This window comes from Salminus brasiliensis, chromosome 17 (assembly GCF_030463535.1).
Source record: "Salminus brasiliensis chromosome 17, fSalBra1.hap2, whole genome shotgun sequence".
Lineage (NCBI taxonomy): Eukaryota > Metazoa > Chordata > Actinopteri > Characiformes > Bryconidae > Salminus > Salminus brasiliensis.
The window spans coordinates 35,302,808-35,319,067 of record NC_132894.1 but is presented as its reverse complement, the minus strand read 5'-3'; the positions used below and the strand labels follow the sequence as shown (position 1 = coordinate 35,319,067).

Sequence of the window (16,260 nt, the reverse complement as noted above, 5' to 3'; positions counted from 1 at the left end):
ATTATTATTATTATTATTTATTTATTTATTTTAAGTTTTAGATGCTTTTCTTATCCTTTTATTCCCATGTCTTTGTGTTTTACTGGGTATAAAAGGTGCTATACAAATGAACTAGCCTTACCTCGCCTTGGTCAGCCTTGGTTGGCTTTGCCGCTCTCCCAGTGTCTCCCAGCATCGCAGAATCATGTCCACTGGTCTTACCTGAGACGGGTTTGTCTTGGATGTTGGACGTCTGGCTTGTTAAATGCCCTCTAGGAAGATTCGCGGCTCTGTGTGTGGAGGTTATGGCTCTCGCTCTGGTTCGGTGAAGCCCCAGAGCCTTAGTGATGGTCGTAACCCTTGTATCCATCCATTCAATTGCAAAGTTGAGATTGGTGACAGTCCAAGTCCAGTGTTTGTTAGCAACATTAGCCTAGCATCTCCTGTTGTGAACTAAAGAAGCACGTGCCAGATACCAAATGTGTGTTGGGTGATTGATGGCATTCGGGGTCAGTGATCAGTCATGTAGAGAAGATTTTTCACCAGACTTTCCCTTTAAAGAGCGAATATCGGATCAGTATCGGACAGGCATGCTGGAACACACACACACACACACACACACACACATATCACACACATGATTCTGTGCTAGCTTTGATGCTGGCATTTGCTGTGACAGAATTATTTACTGTATCGGCCTGGCAAGTGTGTGTGTGTGTGTGTGTGTGTGTGTGTGTGTGTGTGTGTGTGTGTGTGTGTGTGTGTGAGAGAGAGAGTGTGTTTGTAATTTGTGTTTACCCAGGGAGAGAGAGAGATAGAGATGAATGGATGTTTGAATATTTTCGGCCTGAACGCTTCGTTGTAAATTAGCTTTTATTACGCCATCATGATTCGCTGGAGAAAGCGGAGCTTGGCTATTACAACTGGCCCATGGCCAGCCCTCTCTGCCGGGCAGTAACCTTCTTTCATGTTTCCCCCTCATTGCTTTGTAAAATAAACACACTGGTCTTTTTTCTGCTGCGATTCTCTGAGATAAGGCCATTAGAGCCGCAACCGTCCGCCGACACAAGTCGAGACAAACTCCAGCATGAAGTTACATTATTGAGGTTATATTATATTATATTATATATATATCACTGCTCCACGTTTAGGGGTGATAGGACTCATATTAGCTGTTTTGGCAATCATAAAAAAGGCATCACCGTTAGAGGAGTCGATTAATCGATTAACAGTCAGAACGTTAAAGATCAAATGATCAGATAATCATTAGTTGAAGCTTTAAATGCTAAAATGAAGAGGTTTGTTTCCAGGTCTGGAAAGATTCTGGTTGCTGGAAAAAGTATTATGTTTTGCTTGCAAAACCGGATGGTACAATAGTTATGCGATTATTCGTCCGATTAATCGCATAGCTTTTGGTAGGTTAATTGATTATAGAACTTACCGTTTATTTCAATCAGAAGTTCCATGTTTCGAATTCCCTAATGGGTTGTTACTTTTACATTTTTAAAATACCTCAGAAGGAAACTGGCAGAAATTTCATTGGCGATTAATCGAATAATAGTTGATAGTTTAATATTATTTTATAGATGATAGAAATGGTCATTAGTTGCATTAATCTTGAACACAGATGTATGTAATAGTCAATTGTTGTTTTTATTTCTCGTATTTTGAACCTACTTCATCCTCGGATTCGCCAGACCAAGGAAGATTGGTTGATTAGCAACTAGATAATAGATAATCGATACATAATAATAATCGTTTATAAAAATAATTGTTGGTTGCAGCTTTAACTATATTTTTTATATTAACTATAATTCAAAACTGAGGGTTCATTCTAATCCCTGATTGCTAGCCAATCGGTTTGTTTGTCGTTCTCCAGTTTGCCAAACCTCTGAATTATTAATCGATTAATCGGATAATAATTGATAGCTTAATCGATTACAGATATAGTTGCACCTCTGAATATCATAATGAAGAGCCTTGTTTGTATTTGTAGCTGGTTCACTTTTCTGTCTGGTCTGTTTTCTGACCTTTCCCTTTAGATTTGCCAAAATCGAGATCAGCGCCTCCAAGCCCATCATCCCGTTCCGTGAGACAGTAATCCGCCCACCCAAAGTGGACATGGTGAATGAGGATCTGGGCCGGCAACAGAAGGTAGCCGTCATCCACCAAGCCAAAGAGGAGCAGGCCAAGTACTCTGAGGGCGTCCAGGTAGACTCCAGCGGCCTGGTCAACCTCACCACCCCCAACAAGATGGCCACCATCGGGGTTCGGGCCGTTCCGCTGCCAGAAGAGGTGACGAGACTGCTGGAGGGAAGCTCTGAGCTAATCCGGACCATGGAGCAGTTCAGCCTGTTTGCCCGAGAAGGAAAGACCCTGGAGATCAGCCAGAAGACCCTGGAGGAGATCCAGGACTTTAAATCCAAGCTGGAGGGTCACCTGCAGGGTCGCAAGTGGAGGAACGCTGTGGAGAGCATCTGGGCCTTCGGGCCGCGCCGCTGTGGGCCGAACGTTCTTCTGAACAGCGTGGAGGGATATCAGAGGCCATCAGTGTGGCAGTGTCTGGAGCGAGAGAAGGAGAAGCCTGAAGCCGTCACACTCCGAGATTTTGACAACAGCATCGTTAGCGGTTTCCAGCTAGCTACGCTATCCGGCCCGATGTGTGAGGAGCCTCTGATGGGCGTCTGCTTCTCAGTGGAGAGCTGGGAGATGAAATTAGCCTCTCAGTTTGCTCAGCAGGACTCGACAGAGGAGGAAACCACTTCTCATCAGGGTTTGGAAGCGAACAACAAGAAAACAAGTGGTAGGTCTGTGCAGTGTGGGGTTGCTTCAGGGTTATGGTGATATTGACCTTCGTGGTGCTGATGCTGTAGAAGCCTGCGTAATTGAACCAATTACTAGAATGCCAGTTCTGTAAAGTTCCATGAACATCTTAACCAACTTCAGGCTACTCTTGGTTCAAGAGGTTGAATAAATGAATGGACAGAGAAGAGTAGATTTTGATGAATCGGTAGATTGATTATTACGTTCATTTGTTTCCTCTGTATCCAGCAGCCCCAGCGAGTGAAGTGTCTGAGCCTGGAGGAAGTAGCGAGGCAGGCGGCGGTCAGAACCGACGGAAAGGAGATGCTGCGACAGACTGCTATGGGCCGTTTTCTGGTCAGCTCATCGCCGCCATGAAGGAGGCCTGCCGCTGCGCCTTCCAGGCCAAACCGCAGCGGCTGATGGCCGCCATGTACACCTGCGAGATTATGGCTACTGCAGAGGTCTTGGGTAAGTAGGAGGGATGCATGGTAAAATGTAATAAAATTCAAATTAATTAATGTAATGAATCTTTATTTTATTTGAAGTGTTTGAAAAAAAAAAGTTATCCCAGCCTCAATAAAAATAAATAAAATATAAAATAAAAAATAATATTAACCATATATAATATTATATTAAATATATAATTAATATATGAATAATAATTAATAAAAAATTAAAAAAGCTTTTAAAAATAAGTTTTAAGTTAATAAGAAATTCAATACACAAATAATATATGAATAAAAATAATATAAATATAAAAAAAACAAGTAAACAATATTGTGAAGAAGAAATAAAAATAATTATAGCGTAACAGAACAGGAAATACAGTAAAAATTAATAAATGTAATAAAAAATAATTTATTAATTAAAATAATCTCTAATAATTGAGTTTTTTTTTTGTTTTTTGTTTTTTGTTTTTTTTTCATTTTAATCCTTTACCAAACACGTCCTGTCTGATCTACATTTGATATAAAAAGGTAAAACTGTGTAAATCTGACTTGGTGCTGAACTTCTCCTTCAAGGCTTTTACTAGGTTCCCCGGCCCCGGTACCACACACAGAGGAAATGCTTTTCCCTGTTCCCTAATTGGAAGCTGCTGTGGGCCGGTCATGTTTTGAGGAGGTGATGTCATAGCACCGGGTCCTCGAACAAAGACCGGATTGTCTGGCTAACATGCCTGAGTGAAAAAGGAGCCAGCTGAAGGAGTAAAGGGATCCCGCCCCAGGAGGACCCCGAACCTGGGAGAAAAATGTGCGACGTCTCCGAGCCGGGAGAGAACAGATAAATAATTCAACAAACAGTGCGAATGACTTTTTCCCCGCCGTCCTTCTTCCTTATTTTTTATACCTCTGCAAAAATATTCCAAATCCAGGCCTGAACCCGCAGGCTTTTGTTTCAATAAACATGCGGCGTGAACGCGGGGCGTTTAGGAGAGCAGCTGGACTTTATTAGGAGAGATCACTTCCAAGGAGAGATTTAGAGCATGAAATACATAATCTTCATTTGTCTTTCTCTCCTGGCGGGATATTCTCTCTTCCGTGGGAGCTAAAGTCCTGCCTTGTGTCCAGGTGTTGATAATCCCAGCTTACAGATACAAATCTAGCCTGTTACTGACTTTAAAGGGAAAGTCTGATCAGAAATCAGATACGCACAATTTCCCTCTTATCTCAGATGTAGTTGATCAGCCAAAACATGTTTGGGGTCCGAAGTCGACTTCTTCAGTTTTGCACTGGAGCTTATGGAAGCTAATGTAGCTGGAAGGCACTGAAAGGCGATCTCCCACTTGCTAGCATGGTGCTAACTGTCTGCCTCATGTTCTGCAACACAAAGTCAGACTCCACATCAGTCGATCAACCAAGACAGGTTTAGCAACTGTGCTTCTTTAGTACAGAATTGGAGATGCTAGGCTAATGTTGCTAACACAGACTGGATTTGGACTGTCACCAATCTCATATCTGTAAAGACATGCCTAAAATCTTAATTAATTGTTGTCCAAAATCTGTCAAAAGCTATATAGACAAGTAAACGTTTTCTTAGGGGGGATAGACTTCATTTAAATGTTTAAAATGAAAACTGTAATAAAAATATATATATTTATTATTATTTATTATTTAATAAAATAAAAAATAAGGCTAACACGGTACTCTAAACCACCTTGATTTGTCTGCGTCAGAAAAAATAAAGATTTTAATGTATTTTAAAAGACGTTTCTGGGTGTGTATTTACAAAAATAAGACTGGTGACAGTCGAAGTCTAGTCTTTGTTAGCAATGTTAGCCTAGCATCTTCCATTCAAGTAGCACACGTCAGATATCAAACATGTCCTGGTCGATTGACGGCATCTGGGGTCATTGAAGGACCGTCTACACTCGAGTTTGGGCCGAACTTTCACTTTAACGTTTTTTTTTTTTTAGATACTATTACCACTCTACCAAACACTTATCGGTTTCGCTCGCCGCAGCCCGACAGTGAGAAAGGTCTAAATCGCTTGACCTGAGAGCCGGGTGTATGTGTGTGATGAGGGCATGGGCCCTCTCCGTCTGTCAGCGGCTATTATTGTGGAAGCTAAACACTGTTAGCCTGCTGTGGTCTCCAGGGCGAGTGTGTGTCACTTCCACATATTCTTCCAGCCAGGCTGGTGTGTGAGTGGGGATGGGTTAGTTGGTGTGTGTTTATAAAAGGAGAAGGATGTCCGGAGGCCTGATTCTGTGTCCATGGTGTGTCTCTGCATTGTCATGTTTGTGATGTCAGCATCACAGGTTCCTGCTAACTGACATGCTTTCAAGTCTAAAACCTGGACATATAAACAAGGAAACTGTACTATAGTGAAAGTATGGTACTGTATCCCAATCTAACTCAATTAAAGAGCTGAAACTGTACTATAGTGAAAGTATGGTACTGTACCCCAATCTAACTCAATTAAAGAGCTGAAACTGTACTATAGTGAAAGTATGGTACCGTATCCCAATCTAACTCAATTAAAGAGCTGAAACTGTACTATAGTGAAAGTATGGTACCGTATCCCAATCTAACTCAATTAAAAGAGCTGAAACTGTACTATAGTGAAAGTATGGTACTGTATCTCAATCTAACTCAATTAAAAGAGCTGAAACTGTACTATAGTGAAAGTATGGTACTGTACCCCAATCTAACTCAATTAAAGAGCTGAAACTGTACTATAGTGAAAGTATGGCACTGTATCTCAATCTAACTCAATTAAAAGAGCTGAAACTGTACTATAGTGAAAGTATGGTACTGTATCTCAATCTAACTCAATTAAAAGAGCTGAAACTGTACTATAGTGAAAGTATGGTACTGTACCCCAATCTAACTCAATTAAAGAGCTGAAACTGTACTATAGTGAAAGTATGGTACTGTACCCCAATCTAACTCAATTAAAAGAGCTGAAACTGTACTATAGTGAAAGTATGGTACTGTATCTCAATCTAACTCAATTAAAAGAGCTGAAACTGTACTATAGTGAAAGTATGGTACTGTACCCCAATCTAACTCAATTAAAAGAGCTGAAACTGTACTATAGTGAAAGTATGGTACTGTATCTCAATGTAACTTAATTAAAAGAGCTGAAACTGTACTATAGTGAAAGTATGGTACTGTATCCCAATCTAACTCAATTAAAGAGCTGAAACTGTACTATAGTGAAAGTATGGTACTGTATCCCAATCTAACTCAATTAAAGAGCTGAAACTGTACTATAGTGAAAGTATGGTACTGTATCTCAATCTAACTCAATTAAAGAGCTGAAACTGTACTATAGTGAAAGTATGGTACTGTATCCCAATCTAACTCAATTAAAAGAGCTGAAACTGTACTATAGTGAAAGTATGGTACTGTATCTCAATCTAACTCAATTAAAGAGTTGAAACTGTACTATAGTGAAAGTATGGTACTGTATCTCAATCTAACTCAATTAAAAGAGCTGAAACTGTACTATAGTGAAAGTATGGTACTGTATCCCAATCTAACTCAATTAAAAGAGCTGAAACTGTACTATAGTGAAAGTATGGTACTGTATCTCAATCTAACTCAAAGAGCTGAAACTGTACTATAGTGAAAGTATGGTACTGTATCCCAATGTAACTCAATTAAAGAGCTGAAACTGTACTATAGTGAAAGTATGGTACTGTATCCCAATCTAACTCAATTAAAGAGCTGAAACTGTACTATAGTGAAAGTATGGTACTGTATCCCAATCTAACTCAATTAAAGAGCTGAAACTGTACTATAGTGAAAGTATGGCACTGTATCTCAATCTAACTCAATTAAAGAGCTGAAACTGTACTATAGTGAAAGTATGGTACTGTATCCCAATCTAACTCAATTAAAGAGCTGAAACTGTACTATAGTGAAAGTATGGCACTGTATCTCAATCTAACTCAATTAAAGAGCTGAAACTGTACTATAGTGAAAGTATGGTACTGTATCCCAATCTAACTCAATTAAAGAGCTGAAACTGTACTATAGTGAAAGTATGGTACTGTATCCCAATCTAACTCAATTAAAGAGCTGAAACTGTACTATAGTGAAAGTATGGCACTGTATCTCAATCTAACTCAATTAAAGAGCTGAAACTGTACTATAGTGAAAGTATGGTACTGTATCCCCATCGGAATTCTACTATAGTGACGTGTGTGTGTGTGTGTGTGTGTGTGTGTGTGTGTGTGTGTGTGTGTGTGTGTGTGTGTTTAGGTCGTGTGTATGGTGTTCTATCCAAGCGTGAGGGCCGCGTCCTGAATGAAGAGATGAAGGAGGGAACAGACATGTTTATCATCAGAGCCGTCCTACCTGTGGCCGAAAGCTTCGGATTTGCAGATGAGATGAGGAAGAGGACCAGCGGCCTGGCCAGTCCACAGCTGGTCTTCAGTCACTGGGAGGTAAGAAGAAGAGAAGGAAAGGGGAAGGTTGATGAAGGTTATAGAAAAGCTAGAACGAATGAGGGATTAAACCCCTTACATGAATGACCTGAGGGTTCTCAGTCTGTAGAACATGCATGCTAGTTCCATAGTAGTTTCTGAAGAATACGTCTGGGTTAATTAATGGGTTAATTAATGGGTGCTTGCGCCCAATGTTAAGCATAGGCTAGGGCCATAATAAAGCCCCTCAGCATTGGGCTTTAGAGTTCTCTGGAGTGATAGAGCTCCATCCAGCACCTTTGGGGTGAGTTGGAACTGACCTCACTGATGCTCTCAACTGCACGACTGCAATCAAGTCCTCCTCACAGCAATGTTCCAAGTGTAAAGCCGTCCCACAAGAGTCGAGTCGAGTAGAGTAGAGGGGGGCGAGCTGCTGGCTGATACACTTGAATTTAAAATAAACACTAGACCAGCACAACCTTACACCTTAGATACCATAGCAACCACTTGGAATACCATAGCAACCACATAGCAACACTCTGGCTGCAGCTTGCATCAGAGAGTAATGAATAAAGGAGTGGACTAACTTATTGATTAGTCAGGTGGTCGACTGATTAACACTTAGATGAAGGACTATATCAAGGGTGGAATGAACCTTGGGATGTGGGATCATCTCTCACCACATTTTACACACACACACACACACACACACACACACACACACACACACACACACACACACACACACTCACACACACACACTGTCACGCTGTTTCCCGCTGGTTGGAACTCTACACTCCTCTTACACCTTTCACTCCACATCGATTGTTTCTGACCGTGCCGGCCAGGCAGAGAGCAGCAGGACTTCAGCAGCCATCAGCTATTGACCTCAATACAATCCTCTGACCGAGCGGTTGTTAGAATACCAATACAGACCAGCCGTCTGCTGATCAGCGAGAATTGATCGCGTGTGTCTGTGTTGCTGAGTTAGCAGATTGTTGATTTGCCTTTAAAAATGATGTAAACAGTCTTAGAGCAGTGTGCGTATACACTCTCTGTCCAAATGTTTGTGGACACCCCTTCAAATGATTGCATTCAGCTACTTTAAGCTACACCCGCTGCTGACACCGAGGTGCAAATGCACACAAACACACAGCTGTGGAGAAATGTGTTCCCTGGAATGATGGATGGAGCTCCACCCACTTTTGAGATCATCTTCCAACATCTTGACCTCACTAACGCTCTCATCAAAATCTAGTAGAAAGTCTTTTTCTCTGGACAGTAGAGACAGTTACTCCAACAAAACCAGGATCAGCTTGTCTTTAATAGCCTTGATTTCAGAAGATACATGAATGAACGAGCAGGTGTCCCTATACTTTTGTCAACATAGTGTACGTGTCTGCGTAACCTGTGCGTTGGTGACCTGCTGTTGGTTTGTGCACCATTGCTAATGTAATCGAATATCGCAGCCCTGGTTGACTTGTTGACGTTGTATTGACGGCTCGTAGCGGGACTCTCCCGCTGAATTATGCAGCGTATCACACACACTCGCTGTAGGTCAGTAGTCCAGGAGCTCTCCATGGTCATTAGACACTGTTCCACTGCGTGATTTTGCTTGTTGGCCAGGTGGAAAATCATTCATTGCTTCGCTGCACAGCCCATGGGGAAATACGAGGCCTACTGTGTTGCAGGAGAATGCAGAAATACCCCCCCCCAAACACACACACACACACACACACACACACACACTCCACCACTTCAACAGTGTTCCCACACTACTACACCAGCTTGCATTCCCCAAATACAGCAATCCCTGGGATGGAGTGATGGAGTCCAGGTTCAGATCTGTAGACCTGCTGCTGACACCAGTCTGGAACTGGAGACTAACTGGGTTAGAATGAGATTAAGGGGCCAGGATTAAGTTTTGGGTTGAGGTTAAGGTTAGGATTAGGACCAGGAGGAGGATTAGGATTAGGTTTTGGGTTGAGGTTAAGGTTAGGATTAAGAGCAGGGTTAGAGTAAGCATTATGTTGTGGGTTGAGATTAAGGTTAGGATTAGAGCCAGGAGAAGGGTTAGATTTGGGGTGAGGTTAAGGTTAAGACTAGGACCAACAGGAGGGTCAGGATCAGGGTTAGGGTTAGGTTGTGGGTTAAGGTTAGGATTAGGATCAGGGTTTAGGGTTAGGTTGTGGGTAAGACTTGGTTTGGTTTTGGGTTGAGGTTAAGGTTAGGATTAGGATCAGGGTTAAGTTTTGGGTTGAGGTTAAGGTTAGGATTAGGATCAGGGTTTAGGGTTAGGTTGTGGGTAAGGTTTGGTTAGGTTTTGGATTGAGGTTAAGGTTAGGATTTGGATCAGGGTTAAGTTTTGAATTGAGATTAAGGTTAGGATTAGGATCAGGGTTAAGTTTTGGATTGAGGGTAAAGTTAGGATCAGGGTTAGGTTTGGGCTTGAGGTTAAGGTTAGGATCAGGATCAGGGTTAAGTTTTGGATTGAAGGTAAGGTTAGGATCAGGATCAGGGTTAGGTTTGGTCTTGAGGTTAACCAGAGTCCAGAGTGGTCCAGTGGACTAAACCACCGCTACGATAACCTGAGGATCGCTGGTTTAAATCCTGGGTCGTGCTGCTTGCCATCAGCAGCCGGACTCGGGGGCAGCACAACTGGTCTTGCTCTCTGAGGGGTGGGCGGATGGCACTTCCTCCCCACGTCTCTCCTAGTGCGATGTTGGTCAGCACAGGCGTCCGTTAGCTGTTGAATCGGAGCTGGGAAGCGTGTGACCGCCTAGTGGTCCTGCATCAGCAGCAGTTGGAGAAGAGGTGGTGGCTGGGGAGACATGGGGTAGACTTCACCCTGCTAGGTCTTGGCTCAAAGGCCACAGCAGTACCTCTTCTGGAGATGTGCAGGTTGTTTACAGCAGATATGCAGTGATTAATGTCTTAATGTATTCATTGTATTAAACCTTCTATAGGGACTCTGCTGTATGTATTTACAGAACTCAAACTTTAAAGGAAAGTTAACTTTTTTAAGTTAAAGCAGTTTTAGTAAAGTCATAAAAGCTCCTTAATGATTTTTTTGTCTTAACTTTCCCGAACAGGTTTTTCTTTTAAAGGCTTTGAGAGTGGCCGGGGCCGAGTACACCACTGGGCTTTGCTGCTGAGTCTGACATGCTGAGCTTTTGTGTCTTTATAATAGGAGCAAATTGGGCTCCTTACATGCTGCAGTTTGGCCAATACACATACATTATACAATACCACACACAAACACACACATATACACACACACACACACAGATATACAACTACTCTCAAACCCAGCCCTGGATTAGTAGCAAAGAAAAAAAAAATGATGCTTTATACCCTTAAAGTCTACAGTTATCATCATTTCATTGCACATTTTACTTCCATTGCATAATTATTTATTTATAATTCCATAATTATTGAAATATCTGCTCAATAATTTACATTTGCATTCTGTATTGAAAGGTCCGGGACTGCCCTTCTCACCTTTTCCAGTTTGTATCCAGGTCAGAAATGACATAAACAAAACAAAATAATGGGAAATGAGACCAAGCAGAACTGTATTCGCCACGTTCCATCAAATTCATCAAGTGCAGCATCAGCAGATCCTTACTGCGCTCTGTAGTCGGCATCATTCCCAAACTAGAAACTTCACATCTAAGCTGGAATTCTTAGATGTGGAGCGTAATCTAAGCGCAATCTAGGAAAATCTCACTTTGTGGTAAACATGCATATACCCAGTATGTTTAGTCTAGTGTACGTTTACCTCCAAGTGCCGCCGGATTCGCTGGAATTTTAAGGTTGTTAATGGGATATGAGTAATGCTACATGCTAAGCTAACACAGCTGCTGACTGAACTGCTGACGTCGTAGGACGAACCGGACCATAACAATACCCCAAAAGAAACAAGCAAGCTCTAATATATGAGGGTTTAAGGTTCTTTACCTCAGTAGCCGGTGTTATTAAAAATAATACTACTAATAAATACTAATAAACTAACATATAATAAATATCTATTTTTAAATATATATAGAAAAAATAATGCAAAAACCTTGCATCTTCATTTTTGATGTTTACGTTTCTGCGTAACATTTTTTTTTAATGTAGTATATAGACTTTTTTTATTATGATGAAGGACCAATAGAAATGCTCCAAAATGACTCTAATAAAATCTTTTTACACAGACATCCATTGAAAGTTCAGACGGTTTTAACCTTCTCCGGTAATGTTGACATTTTGGAGATACGAGGCTTTTCCTTGGCAGCACAGCACAATCGCTGTGTGCACACTGTGTCTGTGTATAACAGAGAACAGGCTGGAAAGGTACGGTAGGTTATCGCTGCCTGACGTAGAAATGATCCACACAGCCTGTCTGTCCTCAAACTTTTGACAGGCAGTGTCCTCAGCTTAAGTGTGTGCTAAGCTCCTTCTGAAGGTCACAGCCACGCAGGGGGTGGAAGTGAGCTTGCAGCAATTAGACTTTCTCAGATCTCAGGCTGGGGATGGGCGGGTGGTGGTGGTGGTGGTAGGGGCGGTGGAGGGAGGGTGGGGTGGTAGCGTGATTTAGAGCATCAAAGCCCAGAGACGCCACATGTGCCCGGCTTTAGCCTGACGGCTGGCAGGCCCCTCTCAACACCCAGCCTGGAAACTGGAGAGAGCGCTGTAGCCATATGGTGTTGGAGGCATCCTGGGTAATGGGTCATTCTGTCTGCTCCAGCTCGCACACTCGCTCAGACAGGTTTATGTAAGGACACGGGGTCATGCATGTATAGGAGTACATTTATGCAATAACAGTACGTCATATATATATATGTGTGTGTGTGTGTGTGTGTACCAGATATATATATATATATATATATATATATATATGTTTGCAAGTACATATATATAATAATAAAAAAAATTCCCATATGTTATATCTATATAGTACCTACAAATAATAATGTGCTCTATAAGTGTGTGTGTATATACATATATATACATATATACATATATATGTATCATATTTTTTATGTAAAAAATCATTGCACAATCATTGTGAACAAAATGTGTGTGTATGTGTATATTTAAATGTATGTATTTGTGTGTATATATATATATTTGTGCGACTGTGCTCTACAAAAGTTACATATATGTGAGTATGTGTGTGTGTGTATATATATATATATATAATACTATGCACTACAAAATAATATATATTTACATTTTTTTATTACTACTATTATTTTTTTTTCTCGAGCATAGTATTATTACATTACAGAAATCACTACCGAACACACTTTTTATTGCTTATATATATATATATATATATATATATATATATATATATATATATATATATATATATATGCTAACTGTGTGTATATAATATACATACCTAGGGCTGGGCAATGTGACGATCTTTGATGATGATAAATTTTGCTATGGTGTTAAAGACACTGATCAACTGTAGGTTGATGTTGAAAATCACTGTATCTGAATATTGTGATTTTAGTAATTGTACCATATCGCCCAGCCCTACACACACACATTCAGACTGTGTGTGTGTATTCATTATACATCTGTAGTCGCTGTTAGAAACAACTAGGGTTAGCGAAATGGGTGTGTATCCATATGTGTGGTGCATAATAAGGATTTTCTCATTTCTTCATAAAATGTAACTTCTACACACTTGTCCCACTTTTATCACTCTTTACACACTTGTGCCGTTACACACGCCCCCCTGCACACACACACACACACACACACACACACACACCCGTGTCCTATTCAGGCAAAGCCTTTGTCATAAAACAGAAGTCGTGTGGGATTTTGTGCTCGATTGAGTGCAGAGCGTGTAATTGGGTCTGCTATTGTCTCACACGTCCCGGATTAAATCCTTGGGGTGAGGGGTGTGTGAGCAGGTGATGGTGCAGTGTGGCGAGGGGTCGTGTCAGGTAGCCTGTACTGAAGTTGAAGCACTGCAGTTTTTAGAACGACCAATAAGACCATTTTAAACAGGCATCCCTGTCCAGCCTGAACAGCCAATCAGCCGAGGCTTCTTCAGAGTCTTTACTTCAGCTTATACCTGGTGTGTGTGTGTGTATACAGATGCAGCTGAACATAAATCCAGTAAAAAGGAGAAACAAGAGCTTCTCATTCTGAAGAAAGAAAGTAGTGAGATCTTGTCGGTGAGCTAGTCTGAAGAACAGAGCTCGGTTCCTCCAGGTTTCTCCTGGACGCCCCCCAGTCCAGCCAGCACAGCGTGGAGGATGTGTTCAACTCCATCAGCAGCAGCAGCAGCAGCAGCAGCAGCAGCTCACCTGATTCACCATCATTAAGCCCTGATTTACCACCAAACCAGGTGTTGATCTGAGGAGAACTCTAAATAACACTAGACTCCATGAGAGAGGAGAACTCTGGAGATGTTCTAATGATGAACACAGTGATGGAGAACCACCACCACTTTCTGTAGGAGTGTTATTATTAGTGTTTATTCTAATATCAGAGTTTTACTGTGTGTGTGTGTGTGTGTGTGTGTGTGTGTGCATATGTATATAACAGATAGAGCAGTAATAAGGCCACATCCTGCAGTGTGTACCTCGCCTTATTGCATTGCATTTACTTCTGGTGAGAGCTCTACACACACACAGTGCTTTCAGGACACGCACATGACTTAAATTGTCTGACTTGGCACTTGCTGTGTGTGTGTGTGTGTGTGTGTGTGTGTGTGTGTGTGTGCTTGGCTGGGGAGAGGTAATGTAATTCTGTAAATTCAAACCTTACGCTGCTGGATTTGTGTCCTGCTGGAGATCGGAGGGTTTCAAATGTAGAACTGCTTTACACTGTGTGTGTGTGTGTGTGTGTGTGTGTGTGTGTGTGTGTGTGTGTGTGTGTGTGTGTGTGCGTGTGTGCTCTCCTCTCTTTACAGTTAAACTGCTGCTGTCATCTTTTCCTCTCTGTTTCCGTTGGAGCCTAAATTGGGAAAACTCCTTAAGACAATGACTTAAAGTCCTTTATCGATTCTCACACACACACACACACACACACACACACACACACACACACACACTCACACACACACACACACACGCACAGTAATGTGTAAATCACTTCTAGCAAATATTTTCTCAGACAGTTGTTCTGTTAATGCTCCGCCCACATGCATTACCCCTTAGGATACTCATTAGGGTGAATATTAATAACTCTAAATGTAGATATTGTGATATACACTGAGGAGGCGGAGCTACAGTATCTCTAAATGTAGGTATTGTGATATACACTGAGGAGGCGGAGCTACAGTCTCTCATTAGGGTGAATATTAATAACGCTCTAAATGTAGGTATTGTGATATACACTGAGGAGGCGGAGCTACAGTCATTAGGTTAGAATGGCATGTTTGCCAGTGTTCTGTAAAGTAGTTCCTCCTTAGCAACAGTTGTGAGTATAAATCGGTGAATTCTCGGGAGAAGTTTAATAGAACTATAATAATGTGTGTTTTGGGATCTGATGTGGGCTGAATCTGATTGGCAGTTGTGCTCTTTATAAACAGCAATGTTTCTGTGACAGGGTTGCCAGTACGGAAAATATTCCCCATAAACTTTCACCCTGGTAGATGCCCAACATCTATTAACATTATAGGGAACGTGTGTGTGTGTGTGTGTGTGTGTGTGTGTGTGTGTGTTGGAAGGATGTAGAAGATTATTGATAGGGGGATTTTGGGGCCACCCGTGTGTGTGTGTGTCTGCTGAAGCCATTAGACAGGACATTTTCAGCCAGAGTGACCTGCAGCAGGAAAAACTGTGTGTGTGTGTGTGTGTGTGTGTGTGTGTGTGTGTGTGTGTGTGTGTGTGTGTGTGTGTGTGTGGATTATAAGCAGCATGAGTCTTATAAAGTCAGTCCCTCATCACCTTTAATTTTTTGGTAACGCTGTATTTTACAGGGCTCTAATTACAGTATTACAATTCAATAATTCCAGAATTAAGAATACTGAATTTAGAATATGGGAATAAGACCTGTTCCATTTCTGTAATTACATATTCATTTTATTATATATATTACGGAATTCCACAAATCCCAATATTTTTGTAATTACAAATTGGAATAATACTACTTCTTACAGTTGTGTAGTTACACTTCAAAGGTCCACAACTTCTTACATTTGTGTAATTACATATCAGAATTCTGAAACTAATTACAGTTGTAATTTGTTACATATATCAGTTGCAGTTACATTACAGTGGTAACTAATTACATATCAGAATATTACAACTTGTTACATTTGGGTAATTACTTATCTGAATTTTTAAACTAATTACAGTTGTAATTGGTTACATATCAGTTACAGGTACATTACAGTTGTAACTAATTACATATTGAAATATTACACCATATCTAACAGTTATGTAGTTATGTATCAGAATTCTGAAACTTGTTACATTTGTGTAATTACATATCGGAATTCTGAAAATAATTATAGTTGTTATTACATATCAGTTACAGTTACATTACAGTTGTAACAATTTATGTATCAAAGTATTACAACTTGTTACAGTTGTGTAATTACATATCGGAATTCTGAAAATAATTATAGTTGTTATTACATATCA

The 16,260-nt window shown here is 40.9% G+C and overlaps 1 protein-coding gene across 2 annotated transcripts in view; it reads left to right on the top strand.

Moving 5' to 3' along the window:
• The window catches only part of efl1 (elongation factor like GTPase 1), a 109,283-nt gene that overhangs the window by 87,472 nt on the left and 5,551 nt on the right, over positions 1–16,260 (top strand). Inside the window, exons 18-20 of one of the 2 annotated variants that reach the window (XM_072660858.1) lie at positions 2,022–2,782; positions 3,034–3,252; positions 7,494–7,678. In XM_072660858.1, the coding sequence (XP_072516959.1) occupies positions 2,022–2,782; positions 3,034–3,252; positions 7,494–7,678 (1,165 nt within the window). Of the gene's footprint in view, positions 1–2,021; positions 2,783–3,030; positions 3,253–7,493; positions 7,679–16,260 lie in introns of both variants that reach the window. The other variant, XM_072660857.1, reaches the window with a different exon arrangement.